General features: G+C 32.4%; 1 protein-coding gene across 1 annotated transcript; it reads right to left on the bottom strand.

The window, feature by feature from the left end:
• Window positions 1-2,961: 2,961 nt before the first annotated feature.
• LOC104905056 (transcription factor bHLH18-like) lies at window positions 2,962-6,287 on the bottom strand. Its single transcript, XM_010693500.2, has 4 exons — window positions 6,252-6,287; window positions 5,282-5,803; window positions 3,706-4,098; window positions 2,962-3,033 (listed from the first exon to the last, which is right to left on the bottom strand). Exons 1-4 carry the CDS (start codon window positions 6,285-6,287, stop codon window positions 2,962-2,964), a joined length of 1,023 nt encoding a protein of 340 aa, XP_010691802.2.
• Between the last annotated feature and the right edge of the window lie 8,257 nt (window positions 6,288-14,544).

Genomic DNA, 14,544 nt, shown 5'->3' with positions numbered 1-14,544 from the left:
AACCTATAAAACCATGTCTACGACACACGGAGAACCAATAAAGCAATACCATGCGTCAAACATCCACTAGTAGAAAAAATGCTTATTGCTCCCGTCATTAAGTGGCCTATTGCGACGGTTTTGGTCGCACAACAATTAATGGGGCAACAATAGGTAACTAATATATTGTTGTGGTTTTAAACCGCATCAATATTGGAACATATTACTGCGGTTTCTAGGGAAAACCGCAGCAATATGTTATATTTAATAATAAAAAATAGACATATTGCTAACCGCAGCAATAGGTACATGTGTAAGCAAAAAAAAAATTGCATTTTGCCATTACATTCGAAAGATAAAAAAAATTCAGAAAAATACCAAAAAATCAGAAGCTTCAAACCAGAAAATGAAATGAAACTAACAAACAAAAAAAAACAATAAGAAAACTGAACAAAAAAAAAACAATAAGAAAACTGAACAAAGAAAAAACGAAAATGAAACTAATGAAGAAAAAAAAAACTGAGATACAGAAGAAACGAAATACACTTGCGGAATAAAAGAAAATGAGATACAAGAAACGAGGATTAAACTAACTACACTGAACAAAAAAAATCTTAAACAATAAAAACAAAAAAAGACAGCGAGAATCTGAAACTACACTCGACGAAGGAGTGTGAATTTTCAGCAGCACTCGACAAAGGCCAGCGAGCCACGAGCGACCTTTGGGTTTTCTTCTAGCGGAGTCGTTGAGTGGTTTTAGCAGAGACGCCACCATCGACTACCTTTGGGTTCTCATCCATGGTAGTGGTGCGATTCACGAACGACGAAGGTCGGCGAGCCACAAGCCACGACAAGAAGAATGGCGAGTCACGAGCCACGAAGGACGGCGAGCAACAAAAGACGGCGAGCCACGAGCGACAGTTAATGAGAGAGAGAGGGCGAAATCGCAGCGCCGAAGAGGAGAGAGAAGCCACGAGTGACAGTTAATGAGAGAGAGGGTGAAATCGCAGCGCCGAAGAGGATAGAGAGAGGAGAGAGGATAGTGAGGAGAGAGAGGAGAGTGAAGAGAAATGGTTGAGCTAATGAGGGAGAGAGAGGGGAACAAAATCCTAATTGGGCCGCAAATCTTATTTATACCTAAAACAACCTATTGCTCCGGTTTTTTGTAAGAATCGCAGCAATAGGTTAATATTTTATCTTTTTTCACATGATTTATTTTGACTATTTGAGCAAACATATTGTTGCGGTTTCTCGAATGAATCGCAGCAATATATTAAAATAATATTTTTTAAATATTATTTTCATATATTGCTGCGGTTTTTTTTGAGAAACCGCGACAATATGTTTACTCAAATAGTAAAAAAAAATTCAAATTTTTTTTGTTGAAATCATATTGCTGCAGTCTTTGGCCGAAACCGCAGCAATTTGATTATTTTATATTTTCTTTTTACGTGATATATTGCTGCGTATGGGTAAAACCACAGCAATAAGCAATTATTCTACTAAGTGATTCATATTCCATAACTAGCAAAATTCTCGCATGAGACAAAAATAATCAAAAATAAACTACATTGTTTCTGCAGCCATCACGCATATATATGTTGGCTTTTTTTTTTGGTGCAAATCATTAGCAAACACCCTTTGAAGCCATGACCATCCAAGTGATGGTTCAAGAGACAATTTTACAAACTTCGACAATGTGATAACGTAATATCAAGAGCAGTGGAAAAAAAAATATTTCAAGGATTTAAAAATCCAGCCGGTGGGTTTTATTATCAACACCCACCGGCCGTCAAGGTTTGCGGAAGTGTAGGGTCGTTAATCCAATATTTTGGTTGGCTTAGATACCATGTTAAGTAAGTGTTCAGGCTAATATGTGTTTAGAATTGAAAGGCTTGTGTTTCTCATTCATCAATCGAGAGTATTTATACAAGACCTAAGATAACATAAAATAGGAAATTATCTCCTAAAAGAAAATATTGTCGTATCCTAAAGATATATCAATATTATTTATCAAATCATAAAGATATTATTTCATATCTCAACATCTCTAACAGTAATTATTAAAAAGGAACAGAGGTAGTATGATTTTTGCTAGATGGCATATTCACATATAATACATGCATGGAATGAAACTGTGCCAATATTTCATCCAAAATTTCATTTTCCTTTGAGAATTGGTATAAAAATATGGTTATCTCAAGCATGTACATAATTTGTAACATAATTAAAGAGAAAAGAAAAAAGCTTTTAAAGTTGAAGTTGTAAATATGGCATAATGAAATAGGTGAAGAGAATAGGCTTCAGAAAGCACTTTGCTAGAAACAAGCTTGGAACATAACTATATAGTTTAATAAAAACTTATGATTTACTATGTTTTTAAAAGGGAGAATAATTATAAGACTGAAATAATTTAATCTAGGAAAATTCCACGAGATATCCTTAACTTGAGGAATGCACAAAGTACCCTAGCATTTCGAAAACTGCACAATGCACCTATTAGGTTTGTACCAGTCGATAATACCTTAATTAGTAAGTATAAAACATAAAATATATTGTTTAATAACCTTCTATATAGTTGAATAGAATTCCAAGACACTGAATGTATGATCATTATATGTAGTATAGATGTACGTCTATCGTATGATACATGTTATGTTAATACAATATATTTACCTAGATATAGAAGTTAAATTTCAAGGCTACAAACTAGAGTTGGGCTGAATTAAAAACATCCACTGTATATCAGAAAGTACGTACCATGCATGAACATGGTACGGTATACCTAATGCTCTATTTTGCTCGTTTAATCATTTGATCAACTTGTTATTCTACTTATTTAGAGCACTTAAAATATGAGCTATAAGCAAAATATTCCCCTTAGCTTGAATGTACCATATTCATAATATACTTTAGAGTATATAAGAGTGCTTCTCGTCTTCTTTGATTTAGGTCATCCTTGATTTAATTTGTTTGATTACATCAAAGGTTTGAGAGAGCAGTGTATAAATGTCTCACAAGATCCTTGGTTGTCATGTTGAATTCAGCACCAATCTGAACATGGAAAAGAAAAGTGGAAAACACCAATTTGTTGTTACAATAAGATCAAGTAGACCAAATCTTTATAAATTCTCATCAAAACATCATATTTCACTTGAATATAAATCCTTAATTAGCTTTTGTTGATCGATATTGCTTCAATTAAGTAATCTCAAAAGGTTGAGCAAGATTTAGTAAATTCATGCATATACGAACTACACGAGTTCCAAATTTGCGTTGTTTTCAAATTTCAATGTAGTAGAAATTATTACATGGTGTATCAGATTAGTTTTGCATGGGAGTAACTTATATGAAAATTTGTATCATGCAAGACAATTGTTAGATTTGTTACTATATATATTTTTAGAATATCTACTCATTTTTATATTCTATATACATAATAATATATATTATAGTCCAGTGTATACACTGGCTGGAAACTAAATCGTAAAAGTGAAATGGAACAACTAAAAAAGATACAACGACTAAGGAGTACGATAATTTTTCAAACAGAATACCTTGATAATTGATATAGGGTTACTAATTAATAAACCTAACTTTATCAAACTCCAAGGATCAAAACTTGAGGATATTATCATTTCACAATCTTAATTCTGTTCTATGACTTAACAAAGATCAATATTCTAAAAACTGAGTTTCTTATTGTTAGAAAGAAGAAGTGATTACCTGAGCAATAATCGTGGCATCAAGAGAAGCACATCCATATACCAATGAACTACTGTTAATAACAACTAAATGGAGACTTTCAATCTGAGATAAAAGCTCTTCAAAAACTCCATTCTTCTTTTGGCAATGAATTCTTATAAGAACATCTTTGTTGGAAAATCGGACTTCGATTTCTGGGAATGGAGCAGTACAAGAACAATCAAAGATTGCATCATCATCTTCCATTGAAGAGAAATGATCATCATCTTCTTCTTCAGAAACTACCTTAGATCTTTTCACTAAAACAGTTGATTCTATTGTTTTCATCTTAGTTTCTTCCTCGAGTTTCTTCACTTGTTCTTGCAATTGTTTTACGTATTTGAATGCATCTCCTAGGACTGAAGCCTTGTCCATCTGTAATCACTCCAATACTTAGAACTTATATAGTTATATTACATGTATGTTTAAGAGGACATATCATGAACAAAAATCAACTCAACATAAAATTTAGGGTTTGTTTTACAATCCAACAATAGCTAAAGTTGGTTCCTTATTAGAGTGTCTAATAACATAAACATTTGGCGAGATCATGTATTCTTCATGCGAAATCATAAAAAAGTTGAGCAAAATACGCAAAGATTACTCTTTTGGTTAATAATAGGTAGTGTACGTGTTACTTATTTTGCATCAATTTTGAAGGTTTCTTGTAAATAATAGACGACCTAATTTTGTCAAGGTGTCTAAGACGATGAAAATCTTGACATGTAATTCTAATGTCACTGAAAGCCAATGTAATATTGATGATCACTCCATAATATGCACAAATAAAAGATTAACGTACACTAGGCACTACTCAGTTTTCAAGACAATAAATATATACAGTTAATAATTTCCCTCTCCTTCGTCCCAAAACATAGTTCCCATTTCCATTTTGGGTGTCCCAAAATATAGTTCCCATTTTCATATTTAGTTCTACATTTTTCCGTAATTTGTCTAGAAAAATCGTGTCCCATCATTTATCTGCTTCTTGAATTTTGTATTTTCATTTGTTTATTCAACCAAAATGTTACAATTGATGCTCTTTCACCAATTATTCTCCATTCTCTCTCCTAGAATATAATCATCTTTTCCCATACAACATTTATTTAAATAAACAAAAAATCTTTATTACTATTCCTTTTAGATTCTACTTGCATAAAGTACCGTGAAAAAAGGAAAATGAAAACTATATTTTGGGACGGAGGGAGTAGATGTTAACTGTAGTATATATGCATAACTGATAAATATGTGAAAAGGCAATAGATTGATTCACTCATCTTATTGAACAATATAATTATTGGTTACAAAAGCTTGAACAACTAGCTAGGATCCCTAGGTAACAATTCATTGAATTTACAAGTTTATATATCATGAAGACTAAACACAATATAATTCAAACATATAAATGCTTGATTCATTTGAGGTAATGAGTGCTTGATTCAAATTTTTATTTCTATTTTAAGCTTCTTATACATAGCCCTAAGGGGTATGTATATCATTTTCCTGAAATATATACCATTTTCTAAAACAAACATATAATTAGCAATGGAAAGAGTACCTTCTTTAGCCCAGGAATGATGGTTGTCAAAACCCTGAACCTCTGATTAAGTTTTTCTCGACGTTTCCTCTCAGCTATAATATGGTCCTTAGATTGTTGTGACAAGCTAGCAAAGCTGCTACTTCCATTAGCAACTCGACGAGCCTTCGAAATGGAACCTTGTTTGTCAATTGCAGCTTGATCAGAAACCAGCTCCATTTCAGTGGGGAAGGTAACAATGCAATTAGTATTATTGTTTAAGCAACTTGAAGAATTTGAAAAAGACAACATATTGAATTTACAGGCATCTTGATCTTGTGAATAATTCAATGCATGATCAATCATATATGAATTACTCCTTTGATTATTGTTTGTAATCTTGGGATGTTGGGTGGGTATTATATGATGATGATCAGCTTCATTAGTATGTTGCTGAAAGTTATTGCCATAAGCAGGTAAAAATGTCGATGATGATGGTTCAAAAATCTCTTCCATTGAGTTGACTTGAAGGATATTATCTATGAAGCTAAGATCATCCATTTCCTGCAAATTATGTTTCAAAACATTAATATAAGTAAATCTATAATTTACTACGTATGTAAAACATGCAAAAGTTTTCTTCAAAAATCTCTTTATATCAAACCCTAATCAGTGCTTTATCATATGGCTCTAATTCTAGCTTTTTTGATTCGGTAATTAACTGGTCAAGTAGGCTCAGCCCTCATGAGTTAGGGGGTCCCAACCCATAAGAAAACTTCTAAAGACTGAAAAGTGGGGATTTATACCCATAAACTAGATAATTATTTAACCAAGGATGTCTTGGCCTAGTGGTTAAGATTGAGATGCTGTGAACGACAGGTCTCAAGTTCGAGACCCCCTTCCTCTTCTTTGTACTACCTTCGTGGCTCATATGGATCAAAAACTAGATAATTATTTACATCTATCAAACTTAAATTCTTACAAAATGATGTTACAATAAAAAGAAAATTACCATATCATTGAAGCCTGTAAACATTGAAACCTCCATATATACGTATGAGTTTTGGTACCAAAGTATTAGCAAGTACTGATTAATTAGGGAGAGGGAAGATAGTAATCAGCTTATTGGATTTCTGTTATTGTATATATAATAATCTTGCAGGGAAATTTATAAGCATTTTTTACTTTTTGAGTTGAAATGTTAAAGTGGATTTTTATATGTGCAATGATCAATAGTGAAAGGTTCACCTGAATCATGGCGAGTTTATATTATATTGGTGATATATGTATGTATTGAATCTTAGTAACAAGCCATTTTGAGTAAACAAATAGATATGCAAAAAAAAAAAACTATAATACTATATATTTGGTAGGCACATATGATTAATGTGTTTAATATAGATCATAGATGTCAGATGATGGTTACTCCAGATAGACGTTGAATTATGAGGATTACTAGTTGTTTAAGTTTGTATTAGGGAAGTCCCAACGACTAAACAAGGTCGTAACTCGTAAGGTCATAATGTACGCGGATAGATACTTATTGTTGATACGCGCTACAAAAATTATTAAAAGAGACGGTCTAATTTTAATATAAAATTAGACATAGTCACTAAGTGGATTAAATTAGTCACTGAAAGAAATTAATCTAGTCACTATTGGGCTAATTCTCTTTTTAATATTGGACTTAATTTCAATTTAAAAGTAGATGGTCTCTTATAAGACAAATTATACGCGCTAAATATATATACTCCCTCTGTTCCTAAATAGAGTGGTCACTTTTCCATTTATGTCTGTCCCAAATAGATTTTTGATTTTCTTATTTGGTATGAATCCACCAACTAAAATATTATTTTGCTTTCATTTTTTATAATATCACCCACTTTCCTATATGGTCCACATTCTTTCTCCTTAATTAATGATTCATAAAAGTGTACCCACTTCTATATTTAATTATAATTTAAAACAACTAAGGTCCTACGTATGATTCCTTCTTAGTACTTGTGCTCAAAAGAAATTGACACTTTATTTAGGGACGGAGGAAATACTCTAAGGACTTGATTGAAATATATTAGAACTAATATCATTATGTAACCCAAAAATCAAACTAGCCTAAGTTAAACCAAACAATTTAATAACTCTTTTGTGTTGTAACTAGATATATATTAAATATGTTTTTTTTTTAATAAAATTTATTAAAACCTTATCACAAAATGATTTCATGTTGATCTTTCCCAATCTTTGATAACTCTTTGATTTTATGCTTGAAGACCTAGCATAATAGAGGATAAGATTGCATATTATAATATATATACATAATTAATATAATTAATATTGCATATTTTATGCTTCCTTTGACTAGAAGAAACATTAAAATTGAAAGAAGAATATGGCTCAATTAAAGGCCATAGTGGGTAAGAATTAGAAGAAATAATCATAACCCTCCTTTTATATTTTGACCTAATCATAGCTCTTTGTTACCCCTTTATCAAATTGTCAAAGTAGAGGAAACATGCATAAAAGTGAAAATATTGGATGACGTGAAAATGAGATCATAATAAAGAAAAAGAACCATAGTCTGAAAGTAAAGTAGAAAGCAGAAAAAAGAACTCAAATAAAACATTTGACTTGGTCGAAAAAGTCTCCAACATTTTCTTTCTAATGTCAGAAAGAGAGAAACATATAATAGAAGTTCACAAAATTTTCTTTTCTAGAAGAATTTGGAAGCAATTATATTGATCGAGCCGAAATAGTTATGTGCCATAATTTGGCCGGCAAATATGAAAGCATAAATTCTGTCGTTTTTGGTGGAGTTATGTAATATGTTATTATGGTCAGAGCAAATTCAAAGTTATCATGTGAATGGATGTTGAAAGTTATCCATGCAAAAGAGTGTCAATAGCTCAGCTCAATTTCCAGGAAATTAGGAGTTGTCGTTGGGTTGCATTTGACTTTAGGGGTGTAGTTATACCAACCAAAACTCAACGATTACATGACTATAATTATAATTACAAGGGTTGTTAACGAGTCGAATCGAAAAAAATAAAAACTTGAAGTTGTTCAACTCGATTATTAATACTTTTTATAAGCTCGTGTGGATTGTCAAATATTTGCATGCTTACGTTATTAAGTTTAACTTACTTATCGAATCAAAAAAAATTAAGTTTAACTTACTTAAGAACAATTTTGTACGTACGTAAATTATAAATAAGGGTGTGTTATTTTCAATTAATATTGGCTATGAAAAGCTAGACGATGCAGATCGATAATTGTTGAAAACTAAATTTATCTGTAAGCATTAAATTTTTTTAGGGTGTAAGCATGTATTTATTTACGAAGCTAATTAGTAAATAAAAATGTTGTAATTAAGTTTGTAACTAAGGGGACATTTGGTATAATCAATATAAACAGAACGGAAATGATTTGGATGAGGGGAAATGAAAATAATAATTTTTACCTTTAATAGTTGTTTGGTATCCTAGTGGAATGAAAACAATTGAGAAGTTTATGGTTGAGAAGGAACCGTAATTTGTTTCCACTAGTTTGATAAGAGTAGCATATTATATATGAAGGGATTATGTTTTCCTTCGAAAATAGTATTTTTACTTAACACTCATATCAACCAATTAGAAATAAAAATGCTGACATCTAACAGTTACTAGTTAACAGCTACTCGCTACTACAACAGGTCAACAACTACCAACTATCACGACCGCTAATTTTGCCAAACAGGGGTTTTAACATGTTCAACTTATTGAACATGATTAACCTTGATTGTACCTTGTGTTTACACCCTATTAGACCTTATTAACCCTTAAATATTCAACTTTAATTTATGTGGAGTGAAAGCACCTTAAATATTTTGTACTAAGTTTTTATTATATAATTTAAGCTAAACATAAATGCCAATAAGTAATTTAGGCAATAATACAATCACCTGACCTATGGGGTATGACCTCAACCACAAGGTGATTAAAAGGAAAATAATTTAAGCAGCCGCATTAAGTTGTGTTGTGTTTTGTTGTGTCTGGTAAGCTGTAATTATCCATCTTTAGTCCACTTTCTAATTTAAGTAACTTCCCTATGGGCTTAATTAATTATAGCTTCAACATAAAACCAGTTCATACCTGATTTTGTGCGATATTATTCGCTCAAACTATCGCAATGATGACGACATACACCCCAAAATGGCTTTATTCTTTTTTTAATTCCCCACGTTGTTGAAAAGAATTCTCCTGTTGGTCAAACTACTAAAGTCATCAAACACCTCCAGGCTCCAAGGCTCCAATCATGCACGTTAAAAAGTCATTTATTTGATGTTCAGGATGCAAAATTATTTTTAACACATATAGATTTCTTCCGTTTAAAAATAGTTAGTACTGTTTGTAAAGTATTTACTATTCACATGTTACACTTTGATTATTTTTAGTGATTTATATTGTAGAAAAAATTAAGTTATGTGGGATCTATTAGATGTTTCTTAACATATATTTTTTTATTATCAATTTTTTATAATTTTTACTTATTGATAATCAAATATATTGATGGTTGAAAACATATATTGACAAGCGTGAGAACATGAAATGGTGCAAAATATTTCAAAACGGATGAAGTATTGTAGTAAGTCCATGTTGTTTTAGACTTATAAGTTATAACGAGTTTAGTTTCTCGCAGTTCAGTTTAGATATATTCTTATGTTCAGCTTTTTCGTAATTAGTTCAGTTTGTTAGTTTTTCACAGTTCAATTTCTCACAGTTTAAAAGAACGAGACCTAACTTTTTTTTTTTTTTGTTTTTTGAGGGGAGGGACCTAACTTTCTTTATTTGTTGAATTCTAGTACTTCCTCTGTTTTTTTAAGATGTTACACTTTCTATTTTAGAAAGTTTTAAATTAGATGTTACACTTTTATTTTGGATAATAACTTCTCTCTATCTTTCTCCTATCACATGTTCACATGGGACCCTTTTGTTTTTTATTCACTTTATCTCTCTCCTCTCCAAAAATTACCTAGGAGTCCGTGATTTGAAAAGTGTAACATCTAAAAAAACGGAGGAAGTATCTAAAATGTAAGATCAATGTTGTTAAAATCGAGATTCTAGTTTGAATCGAAAACAACCTTTAGAATCGAATCGTAAAATCGAATCGTAGAATCGTAAGATTCTACAAAAATGTATAATCAAGATATTGCACTCAATCTTCATTGAATATGCTAAAATTATAAGTTAAAAGACCTAAAAATTGGAAAAAATAGTTGTTTACCCACTATATTGGCAATAACTAACAATATATATCTCTTATTTTCTTTGTTAACATGATTTAAACTTGCGAGGTTTTTGCTAATTAACAGAAATGTATAGAATCGTCTAGAATCGCGAATCGAATCGTCTACCATATTTTGAATCGTAAAATCGTAAGATTTTAAGATTTGAATCGTGATTTTAATAACTTTGTGTAAGATGTTAGTTATCTCAATATACTCCAATACGGTACTCCCTCTGTATATTTTTTTTTATCTTTCCTACTTTGACTTTGTACGTTTGTCGATGCACTTATTAAAAGATTCACTAGTGGAAAAACACATGAAGGGCTGCGCTAAAAAAGGCCCTTAGGGCTGCGTATTCTGACAGCATCCCTTTTCATAGCAGCCCTTCTTTGTACAAAGGGCAGCGTTTTTGCTACAAAAACGCAACCCTTTCAACCCATAAAAAAACAATTCCACTCAGCAATCCATCATTAGCCTCTTAGGATTGTGATAATTTATACATTCATCAGTAATGGTCATAACAATTACCTTATGCAGCATGTTTCTGACTGTATAATTAAGGCCAAATTAATCACTTCCGATTCTATAATCTGAATGACTTTTTTTGTTTTTTTGACATTTTTTAACAGACGAAATTTATAGATCTAAAAACGAAAAAAAATAACGAAAATGAACCAAAATGGAAAAAAAGGACAGAAAATGAAAAAAAAAGGAACGAAAATGAAAAAACAAATCAAACACATAAATACATAATACTCAAACCAAAATGAAAATTAAACTCAAAAATTGCAAACAAAAAATTCAGAATGACTGAAAATGAAAAAAAAGAACAAAAATGAAAATGAAAATTAAACAAAACTCAAACTCAAACCTAGATCTGAAAAAAAAATCGAAAAATTCTATCCTTGTTGTCGTTGTCGGAGTTCGACGACGAAAAAGATGGTGGAGTTCGACCCGGAGAAGACGGACGGAGATGGCCGGCGAACAAACTGAAATCAAGCGACGAACGGAGATGGCCGGAGAAGACGAACGGAGGGTAAGAAAAAAGTCGGCGAACAAACTGAAATCAAGCGACGAGAATTGTTGAAGTATATATTAGGTTGTTAGAGTTTAGATATTCTTGTTAGGTTGTTAGTTGTAATTCTAGCATTAATTTTGTTACATATTGTAATTAGTGTAATTAGTATAAATAGGTAGATGTTAATATTCTTGCTCACTTTTACATAATAATAAAAATGTAGCTTTACATTTTCTCTATCTTCTCTCCTCTACTGTTCTTCAGCCTCTTGCTCATCAATGGCTTACCTCAATCTTTTCTCCTTTCTTCCTCCCTAAACAAGAAATTTAACATGGTATCAGAGCGGGAATGATCCTAGCTCGTAAATTCCGCACAAATTCTTGTTCAAATCAAATCCCTAATTCATCATCATTTTCTCCAAAAAAAAAAAAAATTCTGTTCGAAGTTTTCTGAATTCAGGCTCATAATTGAGCAATTAGGATTCGATTTTCCAATTTATCATCTAATTTCATTCACAAATCATCTTTTCAAACCTCGAATCGAACAATTTATCGATTCTTGGGGGTTTTCCCCAATTTCTAGGGTTCTTTTGTGATAATTGCTGATTCGCGTACCTAAAATCATCATCTCTCTCTTATTGATTCTGATAATTCGTTTTTCTTTCGAATTTCTTTGAATTACTGTCGTTTTGGTGGTAATTTGATCTATGCTCGCTGTTTTCACTCGGAATTCTTCGCCTCTGGTTGATGTTCTTTGACATCAGTCTTTCTCACATTCTTCTCTTCAATTTGGTCGACTAATATCTTGGCTTCAAAATTTGTGGGTATTCTTATTCAAGCTTCCCACAAATTAGTTTGTGAAAAATGGGCTTATGCTTCTCTCTCCTAAAGGTGGGTTCCAGTTCTTGAAGATGAATCTTGGTGTTCCAAGAAGTAGGTTTTGCATTGTGGTTTGATGATGTGGATTGTGCTAAATGATGGATGGCGTGCTAATTTTCTGGTTTGGTTTTCTTTAATCCAAGCTCATAGTTTGTTCTAATAAATTTGTTGTTGCACTCCTGAAATTGTCTTGAGATGAATTCTGGTGGTTAGTTGAAGTAATTTTTGTGTTATTGCTGAGTTAATTGGTTGATATTGATACTGATTATAGAAATTTGGAGGAATTTTTTTGTGGGAAATTACTTTGGAGTACGATGTGGTTTGTTGGTGATTTTGGATTGTTGAGTTGCTGGTAGCTCATGAATTGAATTGTAGTTGTTGCGTTGTTGTTCTTCTGGTTGGTCTTTTTGGGTTTGCTGGTGAACCAAATTGTAGAAGTATGTTCTTGGTTTTGTTGCTGTGCTAATGTTGTTGTGTTTGGTTTCTTGCTCTTTTCTTCCCTTTCTCTGAAATTCTTCTTTTCATCATCTGAATTCAGTCTATCTACTGAATTACTTCTCTGAATTTTTTCTGTGATCCCTGTTGAGTGATCATTTCTCTGTTTTGTTCAAAGATCCATTGTGATCTCTTTTTGCTCTAAGCCTACCTTGTTAGGTTCTAAATTTGATAGTCTTATGACTTTAACCTCCAACCCATAGTGGTTATTTCTTTGTTTTCGCCCATAGAGGCATGTTTTGTGACCCATAGTTGGTCAATTTCGCCCATAGAGGCTTCTTTCAAAGACCCATAGTTGGTCATTTTGCCCATAGTTGGCTTCTTTGTTGCCCATAGTGGCTTGTTTTGTGTCCATAGAGGCATTTGTTGTGATCCATTGTGATCTTGTTTGACCAAATAGATGGTCCTTTTTCATTGATCCATTTATGATTTTTCTTTTGATGAGACCCATTGTGGCTCATTCTTTCAGACCCGTAGAGGTCATTTTCAGACCCACATTGGTCCTCTTTCAGACCCAAAGTGGTCTGTTTTCGACCCAAAGTGGTCAATTCTCAAAAAGACCCAAAGGGTCAATTTCTATCTCTAGCCTTTTCCCTTGTTTTTCCTTTTCATACCTGAATTTTTTTCCCCTCTCTTCATTCCCAAACACGCTATCCTTCATTCTTTACATTCAAGTTATGGTGTATATTGTGAGAAAGATGAAATGACCATTGTAGTGGTGATGAGTGGGATGAAGTCCTTGTTGCTTGGTACATGATGATGTTGTTATGGCAAGCAGTTATGGTGTTTGTATTGTAGTTGTTATGGTGTGTTTGGAGGATGCAAGTTGCAAGTGTACCTGTATATTTCTGGAGAATGATCAGTGGTTTATGGTGGAAGTTTGTTATGGTTTTGATTGGTGGTTGCTTCAGAGGACAAGAAGTTTCAAAGTATATTGGATTTCTATTTTCAAAAATTTCGGTGCATTGTGGTATTTTCTGTTAGTATATTACTACCTAGTGGTATATGGTGCAGCACCTGAAGCCATATTACAACAACAAATAAAAGTTCCTATTCTACTTCTTCATTCTAGCAGATGACTGCAAGTTACCAAGCCCACAAGTGAAGGTTCCTTTTTCAATTGCATACAACAGCAACATCTGGTTGTCCAGTTTGAAGTTCACTTTGAAAGCTCAAACTGAAAATGGTTGTTCAACCATTTCCAGTTTGCGGGGGGATGTTGAAGTATATATTAGGTTGTTAGAGTTTAGATATTCTTGTTAGGTTGTTAGTTGTAATTCTAGCATTAATTTTGTTACATATTGTAATTAGTGTAATTAGTATAAATAGGTAGATGTTAATATTCTTGCTCACTTTTACATAATAATAAAAATGTAGCTTTACACTTTCTCTATCTTCTCTCCTCTACTGTTCTTCAACCTCTTGTTCATCAATGGCTTACCTCAATCTTTTCTCCTTTCTTCCTCCCTAAACAAGAAATTTAACAAGAATCAATCTTAGGGTCAGAAAAAAGTCGGCGAAGCTAAGTGAAGGACTGGGCTGCGGCGTGGTGTTGAGAGAAGGGAGGATGGTGAGAGAGAAGAGGGAGAATGTGAGATTGAGTAAATGACGTGAGAAGTAAGGGAATGAAAATGAAGCCCACGAGAAGGAA

This window comes from Beta vulgaris, chromosome 9 (assembly GCF_026745355.1).
Source record: "Beta vulgaris subsp. vulgaris cultivar EL10 chromosome 9, EL10.2, whole genome shotgun sequence".
Classification (NCBI taxonomy): Eukaryota; Viridiplantae; Streptophyta; class Magnoliopsida; order Caryophyllales; family Amaranthaceae; genus Beta; species Beta vulgaris.
The sequence above is the reverse complement of the archived record's forward strand: the minus strand, read 5'-3'. Positions and strand labels throughout refer to the sequence as shown.

Coding starts and splice junctions, on each gene's coding strand:
- LOC104905056 (XM_010693500.2), bottom strand. CDS start 6,287: ATGGAGGTTTCAATGTTTACAGGCTTCAATGATATG. Junction 4,099..5,281: donor TCATTCCTGGGCTAAAGAAG/GTACTCTTTCCA, acceptor GAGTGATTACAG/ATGGACAAGGCTTCAGTCCT. Junction 3,034..3,705: donor ATGCCACGATTATTGCTCAG/GTAATCACTTCT, acceptor TTCCATGTTCAG/ATTGGTGCTGAATTCAACAT.